The 23982-nt window shown below is 45.3% G+C and overlaps 1 protein-coding gene across 2 annotated transcripts; it reads right to left on the bottom strand.

Moving 5' to 3' along the window:
- Nucleotides 1-275: 275 nt before the first annotated feature.
- Nucleotides 276-23982, bottom strand: LOC144495284 (cysteine-rich protein 1). Of its 2 annotated transcripts, XM_078215356.1 has the most exons (4): nt 23856-23982; nt 22840-22934; nt 10903-10957; nt 276-1784 (listed from the first exon to the last, which is right to left on the bottom strand). In XM_078215356.1, exons 1-4 carry the CDS (start codon nt 23896-23898, stop codon nt 1702-1704), a joined length of 276 nt encoding a protein of 91 aa, XP_078071482.1. In that variant the 5' UTR covers nt 23899-23982; the 3' UTR covers nt 276-1701. The 2 variants fall into 2 exon arrangements, with proteins under 2 accessions (XP_078071482.1, XP_078071483.1); XM_078215357.1 differs by lacking the exons at nt 22840-22934; nt 23856-23982 and adding an exon at nt 11658-11979.

Raw genomic sequence — 23982 nt, forward strand, 5'->3', positions numbered from 1 at the left:
TGGGGGGATCGGTGAGGGTGAGGGGTCTCGCTGCCACTTGGGATCAGTGGATCACGGGCAGAGGGAGGGAAGTTGGTGATTGGTGGCTGGCCATCTGGGTGGGGGGGAGGGATGATCGGGGCTGCTGGGGGGCCAGGGTTGCTGGGGGGGTTAGGGCTGCTGGGGCGGCGGGGGGGGGGGGGGGGGGGGGGGGGTGGATCGGGGAGATCAGGACTGGTGAGGGGATGGGAAGACACGGGGGCTGGACCAGGAGACCAGCGATTAGGGGGTGGAGGGTCACACAGCCAGCGATGAGGAGTCGCAGGGCTGGTCAGTGATCAGGAGGCCAGCAGTGCAGGGCTACTGCACCAATCTCAGTGCTGACAGATCGGCGCATGCACAGTGGCCCGCTCAGCGCTATGCTGCCAGCCTCTCCAGCGGGAATAGGCCCTGTCGATGGATTTTCAGCGTGAATCTCTCTGAGGCACTTTGCAGTGCTCAGAGTGTGGGAGATTCATTTTGAAAATCCCGCTGAAAAAAGTCAGCGGGAGTTACTCTCGCTTTTCCATGAATTTGATATTTACAAATGTGATCCATTAGCATTGAACTTTTCATATATAGCATACATCTCTTTATTAGAAATGCATTCAGCATGCATTTTACCTCAGTAAAGCTTTTTAGATATTTGTCCTCTAGCTTTTGGTCAACTAAGTTGACTGGACAATACTGATACTTTCTGGGAAATTAGGTGTCCAGGATGGCAAATCTCAGGGTCACAATCCACATTCAGCTCTCAGCATCAAACTATTAAGCTTCTAGGAGAGTCTTCATGTACCTACATTAACATATGCAAGAGACGATTCAATGTACACATTTTACTCTGGAATATATATATATTTAATTGTTACATTAGTTCAACCATCTGAGCTGAGGAATTTCAGGTACTGGGAAAAAAGGGGCTTTTCAATTTATTTTTCAGCAAGCATTCTAAGAGAATTGTGAGAACTCAGTGCCCAGAATGCACAGAGTGACAAGCTGACATCAGGATTTTCTAAAATAAATGGAATTTAAAGTGGGAAAAACTGACAGAGAAGAACGACGGAGATTTGACAACAGTAAAATCAAGGGAACATGTACAAATGTATTTTTTTCATTATAGAAAAGTATAAAACTCTTACAGGTAAAACAATATTTTGCTGCTAATATTATTGAGGTGTGGTTGCAAGTAAAGGTCTATATTTTGGGCGCTACACTGGATTCAGAGAAAATATTATTAAAAATTCTTTCATGGGGGTGTGGGACATAAACAGATCTGCAGAGATTGGCTGACTGTGATATTTTCACAGCAGCTGATCTCCTACCAACCGGGTCAATATGGTGGGGGAGAGAGTGAACTCACTGAAGAACTGGAGGCATTTATATTGCCCTCTGAAAGCTGGACTTAGCCAGAATTACAAGCAGTTGGCAGAAGCCGGGGTACAGGCAGGATGGCAGAATTAGCAGCATATTCTAAAGCTACCAGCGTTGGCATCACATACAAAACTATATAACTGGAAGCTGGTCTGAGAACCATTGTGTAAGTATCTTCATGTACACAGTAATGGCACATAACAGTGAATTGTTTTCTAAAGCTCAGACAATTTCTTTACAAGTTCTTCCCTTTTTCATTTTGCTGTTCCGACTTCTTCCATCTTTGGCACATCTTCCCCGGGCCGGATGGCTCTAAGTGCTGCTGGGTTTCTCGACCGGAACATTGGATCCAGATGCTCCGAGGGTGGATCGAGAGGTTGGTCGTCTTGCTCCTCCTGCGAAACAGAAATAATGAGAATGAGAATGAGAAATGAAAATTCAAGAACCTATCAGCCAAAGAACCGGATTGGTCTTGTCAATTTGAAAAGGTTTGCGGATGACACTAAAGTCGGTGGAGTTGTAGACAGTGCGGAGGGAAGTGGCAGATTACAGAGGGACATAGATAAGCTGCAGAGCTGGGCTGAGAGGTGGTAAATGGAGTTTAATGCGGAAAAGTGTGAGGTGATTCACTTTGGAAGGAGTAACAGGAATACAGAGTACTGGGCTAATGGTAAGATACTTGGTAGTGTGGATAAACAGAGGGATCTGGGTGTCCATGTGCATAGATCCCTGAAAGTTGGCACCCAGGTTGATAGGGTTGTTAAGAAGGCGTACGGTGTGTTAGCTTTTATTGGTAGAGGGATTGGGTTTCGGAGCCAGGAGGTCATGCTGCAACTGTACAAAACTCTGGTGCGGCCGCATTTGGAGTATTGCGGTCGCCGTATTATAGGAAAGATGTGGAAGTGTTGGAAAGGGTGCAGAGGAGATTTACCAGGATGTTGCCTGATATGGTGGGAAAATCGTATGAGGAAAGGCTGAGGGGCTTGAGGTTGTTTTCGTTAGAGAGAAGAAGGTTAAGAAGTGACTTAATAGAGACATACAAGATGATCAGAGGATTAGATAGGGTGGATAGTGAGAGCCTTTTTCCTCGGATGGTGTTGGCTAGCATGAGGGGACATAGCTTTAAATTGAGGGGTGAGAGATATAGGACAGATGTTAGAGGTAGGTTCTTTACTCAGAGAGTAGTAAGGGCGTGGAATGCCCTGCCTGCAGCAGTGGTGGACTCGTCAACGTTGAGACCGTTCAAGTGGTTATTGGATAAACATATGAATGATATTGGAATAGTGTAGATTAGAGGGGCTTTAGATTGGTACCACTGGTCGGCGCAACATCGAGGGCCGAAGGGCCTGTACTGCGCTGTAATGTTCTATGTTCTAGGTTAATGTCTGTGTAAAGACAATACACTGAGGAATTTAACGTGTAGCTGTTAAACGTTTGCATATGACCTCTGCTGATCAGATTTCAGACCGTTTTATGGTTAAATAATCTCTCAATGCTGTACACCTGTCACCGAAATCCCAGGTAAACTGCCTCATCATGGAAGTTTCACATCTCACTTATTGCACATTTAACATCTGCAAATTTCTTTGGGAAGCCAGCTGTTTTCCCAACTGACTTCTTTTTCCAATCATCCGTTCTAAGACCCATTCTTTTTGTTGCGTTTGGAAGTCTGTTTGGGAAAGGTGCTGTAATATGTACCTTGTGTTGCCCAGTGAAGTCTGCACTGGATGATGATGTATATCTGGATGCAGAGTTCACGTGGTGCCACCTGATCACAGCTATCAGTCCTAGATTTGGGAGTCACAATGGCACAGTGGTTAGCATTGCTGCCTCACAGCACCAGGGACCCAGGTTCGATTTCCGGCTTGGGTCACTGTCTGTGTGGATGTTGCACGTTCTTCCCGTGTCTGTGTGGGTTTCCTCCGGGTGCTCCGGTTTCCTCCCACAGTCCAAAGATATGCAGATTAGGTTGATTGACCATGCTAAATTAACCCTTGTGTCAGTGGGATTAGCAGGGCAAATACATAGGTTTACAAGCATAGAGCATGTGTAGGATTGTGGCCAGTGCAAACTCGATGGGCCAAATGGCCTCCCACTGCACTGTAGGCATTTTATAATTCTAGATTATTAGTTCTCCGCTGGATAGTTGCAGGTTGTGGTCCCAGCCTCTGACCTCCAGCCAGGATTGAACTAAATGCCTTTCATTCTCTTTGTCATGGTTAGGGGTGGAATGATGAAAATGGCACATTGAGATGCGAAGGCTATTCCAATAAGGCCTGATGATGTAGAGCGGGAGCTGGACGTGTGTGTGTGTGTGTGGAGCATAAAACCTGTTGGTCCCAATAGCCTATTTCTCTGCAGTACGTAAATGAGAGGGTCAAACTGACAGAAACATATTTTGAACTTCCAATTCTCGAATGTTGACATGTCCATCCATTACAGAGATATCTGTGGCCTGCACCAACATCACTGATTGGCGGAAAGTGTGGGGCTGAAGGAGTGCCAGTGTAAGTACTAAGGGACACCATGGCACACTCAGTGTGGAAGAGTCTGTGTGTGTTTAATCCAGGATTCTCTGGGAATTTCTGTTCTCTGCTATTCTTTCAGCAGGGAACATAGAACATTACAGCGCAGTACAGGGCCTTCGGCCCTCAATGTTGCGTCGACCTGTGAAACCAATCTAATGCCCATCTAACCTACACTATTCCAATATCATCCATAAAGGCACTGAGCAGAAAGGAAGGCAGTAAATCAGAGGACATTTATCTCAGAATGATGACAAACATCTCCAAGTGGTCACTTGCAATGTCATGTTACCAAGTCCTGGAGCAACTCCTTGTAAGAATAATGCATGTGGATACCCAGCAAGGAAAACAGAAAACTACTCAGGAAACCTGAACAGTTTACATACATTGCACTTGTTTCTATGTGAGCATGTTTGTATATGACCTTATACATCCATGTTTTTTTCTGTCCATATGCATGTAGTGATATCTATACACCTAACTATATCTGGGTTTATTTTCTCAATGTACATAGCACCCCTGCCCTGCAGGAAGAGGGCCCTTTATATCAGATACTTGCCAAATTATTTCAACCCCCAGACAATACATAGCTTTAATCAGCAGTAGTGGGTGGCACAGTGGCACAAGTGGTTAGCACTGCTACCTCACAGCACCAGGGATCTGGGTTCAATTCCGGTCTCAGGTCACTGTCTGTGTGGAGTTTGCACGTTCTCCCCATGTCTGTGTGGGTTTCCTCCGGGTGCTCCGGTTTCCTTCCACATTCCAAAGATGTGCGGGTTAGATGGAATGGCCATGCTAAATTGAACCTTAGTGTCAGGAGGATTTAGCAGGGTAAATACCTGGGGTTACAAGGATAGGGCCTGGGTGGGATTGTTGTTGGTGCAGGCTCGATGGGTTGAATGGCCTACCTCTGTACCGTAGGGATTCTATGGTTCTACGATCAGCCCTGGCTTAATATATTCTGGACACAAAGTGCACAGTGACATCACAAATTATTTTGACATATTTTCTCTTTTTCTAAATGTAAAAATGGTGCCATTATTTAATTCCACTTAAAGTTATATGGACCTGATCTCTATATTATGGTGTTAATTATTTAGAATTAAAATTACAGTCAGAGATCTTTGCTTTTATTTCATCCTTTTGATTGGCAACTGAGCTTTCCTGTTCGAAAAACGAACACCAATTTCTTGCAGCAAAAGTCGCTGGAGTTGCTCGGACTTCCATACCACCAGCAGCAGCCTGAGGGAATGGCTGTAGACTGGGATCCAGATATACTGATCCCTCATCTGGCATGGGAGTTTGTATCCAACTCACATGTGTGATGGCGGGTGTTCGGGTTTCCAGTAGATAGCCTGTGGTGTGGGCATCTGCCCACGCAAAACAAAATTGGTACCCACCCTAACACCAAATACTCTGGCTGAGTCAGCTGTGGAGGGCACAATCTCGCCACAATTTCCAAGATCAAATTTCCACACAATTTTAATGGGGTCATTGCTTGCAACATGTTTAATACTGAAAGCTACAAAAACAATATTATAGAATCAAAAAAAGCCAGGCTAAAGTAAAGGAATTTCTATTTTAAATATAAAAATATTTAATGCAAATATAGTTTTTAGTCTGGCTATCCTGCATGCCCAGTCACCTCACCATTGCCTTATCCCCAGTGCTTTACTCTTCACATAAGGGCTCACTGTAAGTGGTCGTGACACAGCAGATACTCAATTCCACCAAAAAGAACCAGCAGTCACTGTGCAACCCAGTGCAGCCCAGTATAAGATTCAATCAGGTACCCTCCTCAGATAGACACAGAACAACCATTTGACTGAATAAAGCAAAAACTGTTAAATCAACAAATTGGCAAGAATGTATTGAAGTACAAGGAGTGATGTAATGAAAACAATCTCTTGGCAGGAGCCATGCCTCATGCAGGCACTTCTGGCTCTTGACTTACATACTTCAATCATGCTTTGCAAGGTTTGCAATCCAGTTATTACAGCCATGTATCACAACCCCGATATACATACCCAGCGCACAAGACTCCTGGTCCACTGTGACTTAGTAAATTTCCTTCCCACTGTGCACATGGTACAGGCAAACTCCAAACCGGTCGGTAACTAGACCTCCCAAGCTATGTGAAATGTCATGTGACCATTGCAAGTTTTCTTCTTTAGTAATCTAACAATTAACTCTTTGGGCCCGATTTTACTATCAAGTCGCGCCTGTTTTCGGGTGTGTAAACTTGGTAAAGTCGGGCGTGAGGCGAGTAGCGCGATCCTTGCCCACCTCCGTGCTGTTTCCCTCTTTACCAAGTCCCAAAAATGGCCATGATTAGGACCATGCCCTAAACGGCCGAAATGTATTTGCATGCATTTGAATTAACTTAATGGGCTGCACGCCCAACCTTACCGGCACTTTCCCCTTTACCACCGCGTTCCCCCATCTAGAATCGGCGTGAAACAGACAGTCTCCATAAAAGTCCAATTCAGGCACTCCGGTTAGTGAGGAGGTAAGTGCCGAGCGTCAGACAGCTCTCTGCTTGAGATCGGTGGGGAGGAGAAAGAGGAGTCCACTCTGCCTGAGATCAATGGGGGGGAAAGGGAGTCTGCTGCCACTCTGCCTGTGACCAATGGGGGTAAGGGGGGTCTGTTGCCACTCTGCCTGAGATCGGTGGGAGGGAAGGGGGGAAAGGGGCCACGATCGGTCTGGGGGTGGGAGGATAAGGGGGTCAGTAATGTTGTGGGCGTGGGGCAATGTCAGTGGGTACCAGGGGGAGGCACTATCTGGCCCCAGAGCAATGTGGCAGGGGAGCAGCATTCTATCCTTTTTTTTCTGTGCATGCGCAGTTGCAGGCGCTGATTGGAGCAGCAGGGTTTCGGGCGCGAATAGCCCCATCCACAGGCTTGTGCAGTGCGATTCAGAATCACTGATATTTTTGCAGGCAGAATGCGTATGGGGGCGCCTGAGAACGGGTCTAAAAGTCGGATCTGAAACACTCCCAGTTTCAAGTCTGCCCAGCACTTAGAATTATAGACCGGTGAGTCTCACTTCTGTTGTCGGCAAGATGTTGGAAAAAATTATAAGGGATAGGATTTATAGTTATTTGGAGAGTAATGAATTGATAGGTGATAGTCAGCATGGTTTTGTGGCAGGTAGGTCGTGCCTTACTAACCTTATTGAGTTTTTTGAGAAAGTGACCAAGGAGGTGGATGGGGGCAAGGCAGTGGACGTGGTATATATGGATTTTAGTAAGGCGTTTGATAAGGTTCACCATGGTAGGCTTCTGCAGAAAATGCAGATGTATGGGATTGGGGGTGATCTAGGAAATTGGATCAGGAATTGGCTAGCGGATAGGAAACAGAGGGTGGTGGTTGATAGTAAATATTCATCATGGAGTGCGGTTACAAGTGGTGTACCTCAGGGATCTGTTTTGGGGCCACTGCTGTTTGTAATATTTATTAATGATCTGGATGAGGGTATAGTTGGGTGGATTAGCAAATTTGCTGATGACACCAAAGTCGGTGGTGTGGTAGACAGTGAGGAAGGGTGTCGTAGTTTGCAGGAAGACTTAGACAGGTTGCAAAGTTGGGCCGAGAGGTGGCGGATGGAGTTTAATGCGGAGAAGTGTGAGGTAATTCACTTTGGTAGGAATAACAGATGTGTTGAGTATAGGGCTAACGGGAGGACTTTGAATAGTGTGGAGGAGCAGAGGGATCTAGGTGTATGTGTGCATAGATCCCTGAAAGTTGGGAATCAAGTAGATAAGGTTGTTAAGAAGGCATATGGTGTCTTGGCGTTTATTGGTAGGGGGATTGAATTTAGGAGTCGTAGCGTTATGTTGCAACTGTACACAACTCTGGTGCGGCCGCACTTGGAGTACTGTGTGCAGTTCTGGTCCCCACATTACAGGAAGGATGTGGAGGCTTTGGAGAGGGTGCAGAGGAGGTTTACCAGGATGTTGCCTGGTATGGAGGGGAGATCCTATGAGGAGAGGCTGAGGGATTTGGGATTGTTTTCGCTGGAAAGGCGGCGGCTAAGAGGGGATCTTATTGAAACATATAAGATGATTAGAGGTTTAGATAGGGTGGATAGTGATAGCCTTTTTCCTCTGATGGAGAAATCCAGCACGAGGGGGCATGGCTTTAAATTGAGGGGGGGTAGTTATAGAACCGATGTCAGGGGTAGGTTCTTTACCCAGAGGGTGGTGAGGGATTGGAATGCCCTGCCAGCATCAGTAGTAAATGCGCCTAGTTTGGGGGCGTTTAAGAGATCCGTAGATAGGTTCATGGACGAAAAGAAATTGGTTTAGGTTGGAGGGTCACAGTTTTTTTTTAACTGGTCGGTGCAACATCGTGGGCCGAAGGGCCTGTTCTGCGCTGTAATGTTCTATGTTCTATGTTCTAAAATGGTTAAATAGAGCCCTTTAGTTTTTAAAAAATACAGTCAGTATATAGGATCATCCACTACTTTTGGCTGCAGACACTTGCATACAGGAGCTATCCACTCCTATTATTTTCCTGCTGTCCAGCTATTCTCAATTGCTTGCGTTAAGGTACAGAACCTATTTTCTGATCCTTTGGTTCCCGGGCTGCTGGTTCTAACAATTGCTTGTGTTCTGGATGCAGGAACCCTGTGTAGCAACTTCACTGAATTCATCCCTCATTCAGAGGTTGGCCTGATGCTGCTCTGGCACATCATTCTACCGTAAGAAGTTTAACAACACCAGGTTAAAGTCCAACAGGTTTATTTGGTAGCAAAAGCCACAAGCTTTCGGAGTCTTAAACTCCTTCTTCAGGTGAGTGGGAATTCTGTTCACAAACGGCATATAAAGACACAAACTCAATTTACAGAATAATGGTTGGAATGCGAATACTTACAGCTAATCAAGTCTTAAAGGTACAAATATTCGCATTCCAACCATTATTCTGTAAATTGAGTTTGTGTCTTTATATGCCCTGTTTGTGAACAGAATTCCCACTCACCTGAAGAAGGAGCTCAAGGCTCCGAAAGCTTGTGGCTTTTGCTGCCAAATAAACCTGTTGGACTTTAACCTGGTGTTGTTAAACTTCTTACTGTGTTTACCCCAGTCCAACGCCAGCATCTCCACATCATGACATCATTCTACCCTTAGGATTGAACCAAGCTTGCCTTCCTGATTTGATTGGGATGGAAGAGTAAGGGATGTTTCACTCGTTGAGGCAATATGCACTTCTGTTGTTGTTGTTATTGGCTCCAGCATCAGTTTTGTCTTTAATATGTCCCACTTAGCGTGTGACAGTGCCACAGTCGGAGCCTGGCTTCACTCTGAAGAAGAGGATTTGAAACTGAAATTCCGCATAGATCCCAGCATTCACCCACCATTACTGTAGAAAAGATTGGGCTGGGATTCCCTACATCTTAACCAGGTTTGATGCTGGGTTGTCATTGCTTTTAGTGTTCCATTTCATACCAGTTCTGCTCACTTTCGAAGGCTTTCAGAGTCAATCATAATGAGTGGGTCTAGAGCCATGTTAGCCAACTGGAGTAGGGGGTATTGTGTTCTTCTGAAGGAATTTATGAATCAGTTTCATCATTGCGAGCTCACAAATTTACTGAATGGCAGAATTGGTTTCAACAGATTTGGGTTGTTAGTCCAGTGCCATTCCAAAGGCTGCCATGCTCTTGATAATCGTACAAGGCTATTGAAAATTATGCCAGACAATTGCTGCCTGGTGTGGATACATATGTTGTAGTCATAATAATCGATGTACTAACCCAGCTCTAATTCCACCACAGCAAAGTATTGGATTAGATAAATCTGGCAATTTATGAGTTGGCATGTAAAAAAAATAACAAACTAACTGATAAATTTTTGTATTCACCAGCTGTTTAGAATCATAGAATCCCTACTGTGCAGAAGAAGGCCATTCGGCCCATCAAGTCAGCACTGACCACAATCCCACCCAGGCCCTTTTCCTGTAACCCCACATATACACTCTGCTTATCCCCTTGACACTAGAGTCAATTTAGCATGGCCAATCCACCTAACCAGTGCATCCTCAGACTGTGGGAGGAAACCGCAGCACCCGGAGGAAACCCACGCAGACATGGGGAGAATGTGCAAACTCCACACACAGTGACCCAAGGCTGAAATTGAACCAGGTCCCTGGTGCTATGAGGCAGCAGTGCTAACCACTGTGCCACTGTGCCGCCCCCCCTAGAAGTAGGGAATTTGCTCTCAATGATACATAGTTTTACTCCATGCAACATGGTTGACTCTTGATGTTTTCTGAAATGACCTAGCATGGCAGTGCCAACCTACACTGGGGGCAGTACCGGGGGAAATGCCAGGGGCAGTGCTGGGTGCAGTGCCAGGAGCGGACCATAGTGGGACCCTCATGGGGGAGGGGATTTCATTTATTTGCGGTGGTGGAGGGGAGCGGACGTGGACCATGGAATCCCGGCGATGGCTGTTTGGGTGGGGGTTTGGGGGGGAAGGGGTCCGATATTTGGGGAAAAGCGGGGGGAGGAGGGGGAGGGGTTGATGGTGTCAGCATTAACTGTTTGGTTGCGGAGGGGAAGAAGTGGCGGCTCTGATCATGGCGGGATGTGGGGGTGGGGGTGGGTAGAGGTGCCGGCTCTAATTACAGGGGAGGGTAGATGGTGGGAATGCGGGCTCCAGTCACAGGGGGTTAGAGGAGCCCATGAAACCTCTGTGGTTGGGGGGTGGGGCGGTTTTGTTTTCCTTTGCTCAGGATGCCCTTTAAACATGGCCCAATCCCTTTGTAGCCAGGCTTACCAGTGTCCTTAGGCTCCTCCTCCCCTACACGATGGCACGAAACATGCCCCTCTTTTATTTTTGACAGTGTCAGAAGATCTGGAAAGAAAACCTGCCCAATACACCGGTTTTCAGTCAGACCCTGACACTTTCCCAAATTCTGGAATGACTGCCCCCTGTGCGTCTGTGCACATGTCTGCATGTCTGTGTATTAGTTAAATGTCCTCTTACCTCTTGGCCCAAAGTACTGTAAGTAGCAGTGATTGCAGTATGGTTTCTCATCATACTAAACAAAAGAAAAAAATTGAATTGATTTAAACTTAAAACAATGATTTCATTTCAAAGAAATAATTTCAAAAGCACCGATCACATCCTCAGAACGCTCAAAAATTCAGTACAACCAATTCATTACTGCTAAAGCATAGTCACTATTCTAGCGTAACAAACACAGTAGCCAATTTGCACACAGCAAGAGACAACATGCAGCATGTGAGGTGAATAATCATCAGTAGCTACAGTGGGGTAGGTGGTGGCGTAGTGATGTTGACACTGGCCTAATAATCTAGAGACACAAGCAAATGCCCTGGGGACCATGGTTCATAATCCTACTATAGCAGATGGCGAAATTTGAATTCAATAAAAAAATCTGGAATTTAAAGTCTAATGATGCAACAATTGTAAATTGTCATAAAAATCCATCTGGTTTATGAGGGTGAAATTCTCCCAAAAAATTTGAAGTGTTGAATTTGTGTGAAAACTGGAGTAATTCATGCTGTTTTTTTCAGTGGGAGTTCAGTGAAGAATCTCACACACTCTGTGCAGAGGCCACCAGCCTGCATAGGGATTGGATATCATTAAATTTCGGGGGCAGGGCCAATGCCCGCCCGAGAGGCTGAAATCAGTGCGCTGAGTGGGCTACTGCGCGTGTGCTGATCTGGCAGTGCCGAGATTGGAGCATGCGCAGTGGCCCCGTGCTGACAATCTACCTTTCTGCTGGCCAGCTCAATCGCTAGCCAGCCCCGCGACCCCCGCAACGTCGGACCTCCGCTCCCCCACGACCCAATTGCTGGCCCCCCAACCATTGCCAGGCCCAGCCCCGACACTCCCCCAGCCCGCCCTGATCTCTCCAGCCACCTCCCCCCCCCAGATTCAGCCCCAACAGTTAACCCGCCCCACAGTCCCGCACCCCCAGCAGGCTGAGCCCCCCCTCTTCCAGCCCGTCCCAGTTGCTGGCCTCCCTTCAACCCTGACCGATCCCTATGCAGAGTGGCAGCAGGACACCCCCCTACTCCCACCGATCGCCCCCTAGGCCCCACTCCCACCAGATCATGCCTCCATCAGGCTCCGCCCACCAATAGACCGCACCCGCTTGACACTGTCCAATGTCCGATGGGCAGTGCTAAGGTACCCTCTAGGCATTGGCACTTTGCCCCTTGTGCACTGCCAGGGTGCCCAAGCCCAGGAGGCATCACTGCCCGACCCACTGGGGGACCCCAATTGCCCTCCTTTCACTTCAGCGGGGTCGGGCCGCTAGTTCCCTGAAAGTGGGGAGCTAGTGTAATCCCTGCTGGAGTGAAGGAGCGAAGCAGTCTGGCGGGGTGGAAGAGGCTAGCGGGCCCGGAGACTTCAGTCCTGGGCCCACTAACCTCATTTAAATTGTAGGGAATTGGTATTCAAATCATTTCCGGGTCTCCCCGCCGATTTCCAGCACGGAGCAGATGCCGCCGGAAATCTGGCGCTGGGAGAATCACACGGGGTGTGAATGCTTACGCAAACCCCATGAATCGGCCGCTGCGGGATTCTCCCGGGATGGGAGAATCACGGCCCAAATGTCCTTGAAGGAAGTAAATCTGCTGGCCTTATCTGGTCTGGCCTCCCCCCAGTACAGGTTGGCACTGCTATGCTAGGTCATTTCAGAAAGCAGGTATATGTGACTCCAGACCCATAGCAATGTGGTTGACTTTTAAATGCCCTCTGAAACATATAAGATTATGAAGGGAATAGATAAGATAAAAGCAGGTGAAACTAGAACTAGGGGGCATAGCCTCAAAATAAGGAGAAGCAGATTTAGGATTGAGTTGAGGAGGAACTTCACACAAAAGGTTGTGAATCTGTGGAATTCCCTGCCCAGTGAAGCAGTTGAGGCTACCTCACTGAATGGTTTAAGGCAAGGATAGATACATTTTTGAACAGTAAAGGAATTAAGGGTTATGGTGAGCGGGCGGGTAAGTGGAGCTGAGTCCACAAAAAGATCAGCCATGATCTTATTGAATGGCGGAGCAGGCTCAAGGGGCCAGATGGCCTACTCCTGCTCCTAGTTCTTATAGAACATAGAACATAGAACATAGAAAGCCACAGCACAAACAGGCCCTTCGGCCCACAGGTTGCGCCGATCACATCCCCACCTCTAGGCCTATCTATAGCCCTCAATCCCATTAAATCCCATGTACTCATCCAGAAGTCTCTTAAAAGACCCCAACGAGTTTGCCTCCACCACCACCGACGTCAGCCGATTCCACTCACCCACCACCCTCTGAGTGAAAAACTTACCCCTGACATCTCCTCTGTACCTACCCCCCAGCACCTTAAACCTGTGTCCTCTCGTAGCAACCATTTCAGCCCTTGGAAATAGCCTCTGAGAGTCTACCCTATCCAGACCTCTCAACATCTTGTAAACCTCTATCAGGTCACCTCTCATCCTTCGTCTCTCCAGGGAGAAGAGACCAAGCTCCCTCAACCTATCCTCATAAGGCATGCCCCCCAATCCAGGCAACATCCTTGTAAATCTCCTCTGCACCCTTTCAATGGCTTCAACATCTTTCCTGTAATGAGGTGACCAGAACTGCGCGCAGTACTCCAAGTGGGGTCTAACCAGGGTCCTATAAAGCTGCAGCATTATCTCCCGACTCCTAAACTCAATCCCTCGATTAATGAAGGCCAGTACGCCGTACGCCTTCTTGACCGCATCCTCCACCTGCGAGGCCGATTTAAGAGTCCTATGGACCCGGACCCCAAGGTCCTTCTGATCCTCTACACTGCTAAGAATGGTACCCTTCATATTATACTGCTGCTTCATCCCATTGGATCTGCCAAAATGGATCACCACACACTTATCCGGGTTGAAGTCCATCTGCCACTTCTCCGCCCAGTCTTGCATTCTATCTATGTCTCGCTGCAACTTCTGACATCCCTCCAAACTATCCACAACACCACCTACCTTGGTGTCGTCAGCAAACTTACCAACCCATCCCTCCACTTCCTCATCCAGGTCATTTATGAAAATGACAAACAGCAAGGGTCCCAGAACAGATCCCTGGGGCACTCCACTGGTCACTGACCGCCATGCAGAGAAAGACCCCTCCACAGCCACTCTCTGCCTTCTGCAGGCAAGCCAGTTCTGGATCCACAAGGCAACAGCCCCTTGGATCCCATGCCCTCTCACTTTCTCAAGAAGTCTTGTTCTTATGTTAACTGGCCTGGCATTCAGTTCAAGTGCAATTAGGGATGGGCTATAAATGGTGGCCCAGCCAGCAACACCTACATCCCCTGAACGAACAATGCAGTGGGATATTTTACATCAATATCAACAGCCAAATGGGGTCTTGTTTATGTCCCACTCAATCCTACATTGTCAGCTGAGATTATATAGGCTGAGCACCTGCAAGTGGGCTTGAACCTTTGAATCCACGGACAAATGAGCCAAGCTAGAGATCTGTTCATTGCACATAGGAAAGCAATCCTAAGCAATCAAAGTTACACTAACCACAGTGAGAACTTTTATGCTATTTTCTTGAACTGAAAAAGATCTAAAAATAAATTTTCAATAAAGCAAACACCAAATCAGAAAAGAATTTGTCTAGATGAGCAGTGAACTGTCCACCACAGAACTGATTTGTGTAAAGATGACTTTCATTTCCCTGCTCTTCATGACATTCCGTCTACAAATCCATGCCCTGCACATCAGTTTCATCTATCAGTCCTCTCCATCACTTTTCCTGGCATTCCAGAGGATGATGTGGAGATGCTGGCGTTGGACTGGGGTAAACACAGTAAGAAATCTCATAACATCATGTTAAAATCCAACAGGTTTATTTGCTAGCACAAGCTTACAGAGCTCCAGAGGATAACATATCCCATCTGGAATCAAGGGCAAAAGAAAGTAGCAGCCAACTATTTCATAAGTAAAATGTGGTTTCGAACAGAAAATAAAAAATAACTTTGATAACGTGCTAACCATTAGCGCATACAGAGTCTTGATTTTGAAGTTAGAAATATACAGAAGTTGCAGATGGAATTAGGCCAGCCAGTCCAACTAACCCATACCAACTATTACCATTCACATGAACAAATAATCTGAATTACATTTACCCACTCTTTTCACATATCCCTTCACCCCTTTATCCTTCAGTCCAATCTGATCTCGAACATTGACATGGGTGTGGCTTTAACCCATCTGGAATGGTTTGTCTGCACAGTTAAAGTCACTTCTGAAAGCATACCGGCACATTCAGACTCAGCTCCCACCCATCAATGCTTTAACTGTGTTCTTTATTAGGCAGTTGAGGCACCCACTCAGCCCATCTGAGAACCTAACTGAAACCCAGAAAATCAGGGATCTATAATCTCATTAGTACCTCAATAACACGTTAATCACCAATTTAGCAGGATATCCTCTTTGGTTGTCCCACTTTGTAAAACCTGGTCCACGGGAAGAAGAGGCCCTTTAAGAGTACGTTAGTGCGGACTGTCAAAACCCTCCCTTTAACAGCCCGACCAATCATCATCTGCCATCAATTAACCAACTGACCCTTTTCCACCTCTTTCGGTGGGCAGTTGGTCGCCAATATCTAAATGGGGCTTGAGAATTCAAACAACCAGAACCTCAAATTAATAATGTCATGTCGCATCCATCCACCTAAAAAACAGCCTTAGATAAAATACTCCCCATAGTAGTTCCTCAACCATTAACCCAAAAGACAAAGTCTACGGTCTCTTTGTACGCCTTTTTTTTTCTGTCTCTTATGTTTAACTTTGTGTCTATTGTTGCTCATTCTATTTCAATAACTACAGGAAACAGTCTGCTTCTATCTACCCTGTCCTATCTTTTCTTGGTCTTAAGCATATCTATTGCCTCACCCCATAATTTGTACTATTCTAATGGGAAAATAACCAATATTTCAAATCATTCTGAGCCCTAATGAATCTGCATTGTACCATCACTAAAACCTCAATGTCCTTCCTGTCATATGAAGTCCAAAGCACACAGTACTCCAACTAAAGTCTTATTTCATAATTACATCCCAGTTTCTCTGCTTCTTTTGATTAAAACTAGAATTTGTTTAGTTTTGTTTAAGTTTTGCCCTTAATCCTGTGAAACTTTACCTCCAAATCCCCCTGCTTTTTATAGCACCAAGCTTACTTGCATTCAGAGTATAGTTGTTGTTCTTTTATCTACCTGAAAAATCACCTCGTACTTTGATTGAATTCCATCTGTTACTTTTGATCCATAATTCCATCAAATCAATATCCCTTTATAGCTGTCATTGTCTTTCTGAGAAGTTAACTAAACCTCCTATCAAATAACTGGTAAGAAAACTGCCGGAAGACAGGTCCGTGGCTCATTGTTGGCTAATGCCTCATCCTGAGATGATTTACTTCAGTGTTGACTTGCCATTTCTTTCCATTTACTACATGGCAGGGTGAGGACACAGACCCCCAGTCTGCCTTAACTAGATTGGCAATCGAACCCATGCTGTTCACATTATCCTGAACCGCGTGCTAGCAATCCAGCTAACTACGCTAACCTGCCCCTCTCTAATTAGCAAATTGCAACATCATTCTTTCTAGGCCTTCATGAAAATCATTGAAACACAGGGAACAGAACTATATCCGTAAAATCCTCAAAATAAATCTCAGGGTGCGTCTTATCTTAATCACCTGGACAGTAACCTGGTGGAGCAGATTTCAGGTCTTTATTTATTTATTCCAGTAAAATCAAGAGAATCTGGTCTGCTGGATTACTGCCTAGGCAGTCAGGGCAAGAATCTATTCTATGAGGTTGATCACGTTGCCCCTTCTCAAATCCATGCTGACTAATATTTTCTCTTTATCTAAATACATAATCATTTCAACATTAGTTACCATCTCCAGAATTTTCCCGAACGCGGACGTTAAGTGAATGGACGCAGATTAGCTCTGCCACCCTTTTTAAAAATGGCCCCTCCCCAGACCTCTGACATACATCCACACGCAACAGAGCCCTGAAGTCTAATTTCTAGGGCTGTAACAATTTCCTCTTCTGCAGACATCTGGGATGTCTCTTCTGCATTAATTTGAGCCAGGTATGTGAGTGTATTGTGTATTTCTTCTATCACCTACTGCAGAAGTCACCCCCTTCATTCATCATAAATGTAGTATTCGGGTGTTCTGAATTATAAGGGTTAATGTGGGACTGGGGAAACAGTACCACCCACATTATAATTTAGAGTCACATGGGTAGAGTGTAGTGATGAGCCTGGTAGAAGTCATCATGAAGAAAGCACCTAGTTAGGACTGTATCCTATATATATACATATATAATATATACATAGTTATGTGTTATTAATAATCAGTTATTGTTACCATACAAGCCTCCAGGCGTCTTTATGAGACAACATACAACCATACAACATGGTGGCAGCAGGTGAAGGAGCCCAAAATCCCTAAGAGTGAAGAAGTGAAAAGACTGCAGTTTGACATGAGAAGTGTGCCTAACTTGGAAGGTCTTGAATACACAGCTGGAGATTGTTTATGAAGCTCCATTACAGGCTTAGAGGCTGAAGGACTGAGGAAAGATCCACTCTGCAGCATAAAAGGACACCACTAGAGTGTGTAGAGATCCGGCGTGAGATCTGATTGAAAGCAGAGTCAAAGAATCTAGCGGGATCGCTAAAGGGTGAACAGTGAACAAAAAGAAAGCCAAAATAAGCCTTTAAATTCAGCACAATAATAAGGCAGCACTGACAGACCATTTTTTAACTGTCAATTTAAGCATTGTAGGAGTGGCCAATACTCTTTCTGATGTACTCAAATCTAAAAAAGGCATTGGAAAAAGCAACCATCAGGCAATCAATAGTCCAGCAGCAAAACCATAGAACCCTACAATGCAGAAGGCCATCAAATCTGCATCAAATCTCTGAAAGAGCACCTTACTCAGGCCCACTCTATCCCTGTAACTTCAAGCATTTACCATGGCTAATCCACCTAACGTACATATCTTTGGACGCTAAGGGGCAACTTAGCATGGCCAATCCATCTAACCCGCCGTCTTTGGACTGTGGGAGGAAACCGACAGTTTCCCAGAAGAAATCCATGCAGACACGGAGAGAATGTGCAAACTCCACACAGACAATCACCCAAGGCTGGAATTGAACACGGGTCCCTGGTGCTATGAGGCAGCAGTGTTAACCACCCCACCATCCATTTTGTGTGGTAAAGTTAGACTGTTGGCACAGAGCAACCCCAACAGTCCAGCTCATAAAGCATCAAAAGAACAAAGTGACTCCAGGACAAGGAAAGCAACTCCCAAACAAAACACAAGATGGTGGCAGACCATATCAACGCTGTGGTGCCAAAATACCTCCCAAGCACCAGTAATATCCAGCAATCTCTGTGCGGTGCTTTCATTGCAACCACCCAAAACCTCGAGACATGCGAAGGATCCCAAACGAGTCCATGAGATAGATTGCCCACACCAAGAAAAAGTCCAGCAATGCTTCTCGGGAGAAATCAAGGATCCTAGATTTATATTTTGGAATGCTGACATATCTGTAAATGGTCAGCTCACACATTTCAAGTTAGACACAGGAGCCAGTGTGACAGTCCTGTCAAATCAGGAACTGTGGCTAAAAGACCTCTGATTCCAGACAACAGACACACCACTGTATGGCACCAGAGGAATCCAACGAGCGGTCCTGGGCCTGGTTCAAGAGCTGCTCTAGTATGACAATGAGTCAATAATCAAAATTCTGTATCTCATCCTCGAATAACCCTTTTCTCTCCTGAGCAGCGATGTCTGTGTTGTTCACAACCTCCTTAAAACAGCAGAAGATGTTAACCAACCACTGTAGTCAGCTACACTGAATGGGAGACTCGCGAGAGGTTCACCAATGCTGATGATCCTGACTGGGACAGTTCAGAACTGTCTTCACTCTTCGCAGAGGCAGCTGTTCCAGCTCCTTTGCAAACAGCAGAAAATATTCTTCTTCAGTCAGACCAGCCAAACCTCCAGGTGAGCACCAACATACTCAGAACTGAAGATACAGAGAAGGAGCAGCAGCAAAATGTCGAGCCTGAACTTCAGAGTCGAACAGTTTCTGTCACAGAACCAGGGAAATCTACAGCATCGAGGCTGGAGCTTCAAGCTCACACACACAACACAAAGCCGATCCTGGAGCAGGAGAGAAGTGATCACCAACTCCCCAGAGCAAAACTCAGAGAGGCACAAATACACATGAAGAAACAGAACGTAGCATGGGAAACCAAACTGCAGGTTGAACTCGAGGGTGAGGGACATAGAAACATAAGCGAGTTAAACTTCAATCTGCAGGAAGAATGGGGTGGACCCGAATGAAAAATAAAACCCGAGTCCACTCTATGAATGAACGGAATGAACATTCCCTCCGGAATGAGAGGGATAAGATCATGGCATCCAACCCAGAAAGAACAGGTTGTCAACAAAGAAAAAAATATATATGTATAATTATGTGTTACTAATAAACATTTATTGTTCAACTAGACACAAACCTCTGGATCTCTTCAGGCAACAACATACAACAAGACAACAATAAAAACAAAACTGGAGCAGCTACCTGGATCCTAACTGTCTTGTTATGTTTCAAGAGAACTTTATTTTCACAGAAGAGGTTGTGGGATTGAATGGTGTTTAAGGGTTATGACTTAAAGTAAAATAGGTTTGTGTGAGACACAAAATGGAACAACGCTATTTTCTTTCAAATATGTTTAAATATTACTTAAATTTCATGATATCTGGAACTTAACATTTGCATACTTTTTGAAGTAGCCAGCTCACTGTAACCTTTCATTGAGTGGCCGGAATGAAGAACCAGCTTCACTGTGGCTGAAGCCTCTTGCTGAAGGCCCCAAGTTAAGCTGCTGGGATGAACCATTAGATGAGTAGACTGGGTAGATGGCTGACGTCTTGCAAACTGCTCCAAAACAGACCTTCCACCATGCTGCTGCTTGATGAAGGAAGTCTGAGGATTTGCATGGTCCTGTAGGAAGGTGGCACCCAAAGGTTAACTACGTGACTCTGGGCTGAATTTCACCAGTCACGAAGGACATGATAGAAAAAGTCAGGGGGATGGGTGGGTGCCCTAAAATAGTGAGGGAAAGCCGGGGTAGAATGCTCGTCAACCTGTCTTGTGACATAGCTGGCATTCTTGTCAATGGCAGGGAAGGTGAAGTACAGCATTCCCATCAAGAGGTCAATTAAACCACTTATGTGGCCAATTAAGGGCCTGTTGCCATTGCCGCTGGGCAGGTGGGCCCTCTACCAAGTGAGGAAACCATCAGGTACACGATGGTGGCTTCCCAGCAGGCCTGGGCCAGGAGACCTTCCTTTTCAGACACCTTTTTCAAATTTTTATTCAATCCAAATCCAAAATCCAATTGAATCCAATTCATGGTCTCCATAAGGGAGACAAACAAGATCCAAAGCTGACAAGATGAGGCACCCCAGATGCACCCCATCTTGGGCTTTTATTTTTGTTTTGGTACCTTTCGCTACTTTATTTCTGATCAAGAAAGCCAATTCAAATTAAGTCCAATCATGGTCCCCACGTGACGGACAAACAAGATGCAAGCTGGCAAGACAAGACATTGCATCCCATCCTGGGCTCAATCAAACACGATGCAAGCTGACAGGATGAGGCACTGCACCCCCTCCTGGGCTTCATCTTAGCCAAAAGGCTGAGATACGTTTGAAATATTGCATCAGGTAAAGCCTCAGTTTTACCTCATTGGCTACCCTGATCCTTTACTCTGCCCTAGCTTAGACAAACCAGGATCACAGGTGTCAGCACATCCCCAGTGCAATGGGCTAGCCTCGTCCCCTGCCTGGTAAGTGATCTGACACTTCATTTTATGAAGGTGTCCCCCTGCAGCAATGGCCACCCTTGTGCCAATGGCACTGCCTACCCTCACCAACCACCTCTTACCAGGGTCAGCCTGGCTGGCCCTGTTGCCCCAGCCTCCACTTACCTGGCTGCGGGAGCACGGTTCTTCCATGCGTCCTCTTATAGGTGCAGTCCCAGCAGTGAGCACTGCTCCCGGTGGCACTGCTGAGGCTGCTAGGTAGGCAGGCCTCTGATTGGCCAGCAGCTCCTATTAAGTGGCAACTAATTAATTGGCTGCTGTACATAAAATGTGGCCCTGGGTTCCACAGATCCTACTTTCGGACCCCCATCTGTGAGAACAGGATTCAGCCCTCTATTTTGAGCCTGTGATGACTATATTGCTTAAACTGAGAGCAGGCATGCAATCTCTGCAACAGCAAAGTGGATGTAATTGGCTTAATGAAAGTTCATTGTGACATAGTGTGTGTGTCCTTGTTGTTAGGAGGATGGTGACAGAACATCGACATGTTTTGTGAAGAGCTGCTCTTGATGCCACTCAGCAGAAGTTCCTTCTTGTGATCTATTGAGGATGTGCTTGTTGATTATCTAATGGCCAACTAATAGGTATCCTCTTGGGGAACGAGATAATAACTGATGTCTCATTCAGGTCAAGGTCACACTAAAATGAGCCAGCTTATGATGGAAAACCAACTGAGTTCTTTAGTACATTTAGTGGCGATTGATTCATTATAGAGACTTGGAGAGGTGGAGAAAAGAAAGATCCAGCACCTTTCAAACCCTTGGGAATTGCAAAGTGTCTCACGGCTGATGAAGTACATGTTTAAATGTAATTACTGTTGCAGAGAAGTTCAGCAGTCAATGTGTCTACAGCAAGGTCCCACAAACAGCAGTTATTAAAAATGACCATTTAATTTGTTTGAGTGTGGTTCATTGAGAGATACATGTTTGCTAGCACACCCAGAGCGATCCCCTGCTCTTTTAGCTACATCCATTTAAATACTCCCGTTTGGAGATATATCATTGGAATTCATTTTGAGTATTCCCTCTGCTAGCCCGTCCAGAGAGGAGGTATTACTGAAAGATAATATCCTGCTTTTACAGCAGCTACTGCACTCCTGCATATTGTATTTACCTTCATCTTTTTGTGTTTGATGCTTTGGCATATCCATAACAAAGAAATACACATGAAAAAAGTTTAAAGCGTTAATGTTTATGCTAGCTTTGCTGTGTTTGAATGCATTTTTACTGCAACAGTCTTCATCTTGAAGAATTAGATTCTGAGGCACTTTACAGATCTTTATTAAAAAGATATGTGCGCCAAACTGCAGTCTTTCTCACTCGTGCTTTGAAATCGCTGATTGTCTGAATCTTTTATTCTTTTTGAAATGCATGTCCACAATAGACATTTTGATATCCAAAGTTCTATTTGCATAAAGCATTTCATTTTGAAATGACTCAGAGCGATCTGTCTGCTTTGAATTACCCATTCAGTCTGTAACTCATGTAAAACCTTCCTTTTAAAATACCCACTTTTGCAGTTGTGCTTTCACCCTGAAGAGGAGCTGAGATCAGTCAGTGTGATTTTGAATTTGTACCCTTTATTCATCCCAACGGTTTCAGTGGCCATTGCCGCTACAGCAGCCCATTTACACTGATGTATTCGCACACACGCCAGCATACAACACATATACACACACAAAGTAGCGATAGTGACAGTACACCCATTACTTAAGTATGCAACCTTGATGAAAATCATATTCTCCCAGATGCCCTGCCATGTAAATGAGGAGAATCCCAGTAGTGGAATTCGAACTCAGATCAGGATGATACATAATTAGGTTTCATCTCCGTATGTGGATGGGGAAAAAGATATTGATGTTCATGATTAAAAAGCAAGGCCCAGATGTTCTGATTGCTTACAATTCCCTCAAGGAGACAACAGCTACAGAGCAAGCTTGAAAAGACAGACTCGAGTAACAATACAGCTAGACAAACACTGGACAAACAGATGGAGGCTCAGGACATTACGTACCTCTGCATGTTGGCCCGGACTTAACTGGCGCTTACACCGGTAGCATTTTAGACAAAGGGGGTGATAGTCTTTGCCTAAGGATCGCTTTTTCTCCGCTGTAAAAAGAGTTAACGAGAGATTCTCTTTTTAATAGAAAATCACCACTCGCAACCGCAGTCATTTATAATCCTATTTTAAAATGCCCAGATCCATTTGATTCATGCCGACTACATTGCAGACAAGAGATATTCTCCCACTTTTTCAGAAAGCTATAATCTGGTCCCTGACACGTGTTTCACTGTGATACCAATATCCTTTCTGTTTGTCTGAACAATGTTATCCTGAATACACTTTACAATCTCCTAAAATGGTGTCCGATGGCTGACTTTTAAGACACGGTGTCACTGCATTGAGATTTTCCTTGAAAAATGATGCTGTGACTTTTATGCTGTGTGATATTTGCTAATTGTGCAATGACAATGTAATCAGTATGTGTTCGCTATAAAAGATCAGTTCCTTCCTCTAGCAACAGATGTAAGATAGGGAGCTGTAAGCTCATCGGGCCTATTTCCTCTTGCTTACCAGATGGTACAAGGCATTTGCTGTATGTTTTATTAGGAGGGAAATCCATTATTTTGGTTATACTTTACCAACATCCAGCTTTAGTTTGTACTGATTAACTTAAAAAGTTAATAAGTAAGGTACTGAATCCACCCTCACAAGCCAGGCCCTTGCATTGCACAGTCATCTCGACAAACACCGTTACTGAGCCAGATACGGTTAGCAAGTGTTTCTGCAATTTGTTGTCTTAACTCAAAAGGCCTGGCTGAGGCCAAATGCAACCAGTTACAGAAAGAACACGTCCCCAAAACCATTAGAAAACACGTTTGATTGCACATTCATTATTACTGTCCTTCTCTGTAAAAGAATAATTCTGGTGTGTTGCACAACGCTGTGTCAGCATGAGCAGGAATAAGCTTACAGAATGAATTCTTCCTTTATCTCGGCTGCATGTTTCCAAAGGGACGCACACTCACCAAAATAGACAGGTTTCCCACAGATTGGACAGTATGAAATCATCTTCTGAAATTCTGTCAATTCGATCCTATAGCAGATGCAGTTTTAAAAAAAACATCCAAAACTGACAGGAAAAGCAGCAAGTGT

Source organism: Mustelus asterias, chromosome 6 (genome assembly GCF_964213995.1).
Source record: "Mustelus asterias chromosome 6, sMusAst1.hap1.1, whole genome shotgun sequence".
NCBI classification, from domain to species: domain Eukaryota; kingdom Metazoa; phylum Chordata; class Chondrichthyes; order Carcharhiniformes; family Triakidae; genus Mustelus; species Mustelus asterias.

What these genes read in the sequence shown, in the direction of transcription:
- LOC144495284 (XM_078215356.1), bottom strand. Translation starts at nt 23,898, where the DNA reads ATGATTTCATACTGTCCAATCTGTGGGAAACCTGTCTATTTTG. An exon ending in TGGGAAACCTGTCTATTTTG is followed by an intron (nt 22,935 to 23,855) that starts GTGAGTGTGCGT and finishes CTCTTTTTACAG; the next exon opens with CGGAGAAAAAGCGATCCTTA. An exon ending in GTCCGGGCCAACATGCAGAG is followed by an intron (nt 10,958 to 22,839) that starts GTACGTAATGTC and finishes TCTTTTGTTTAG; the next exon opens with TATGATGAGAAACCATACTG.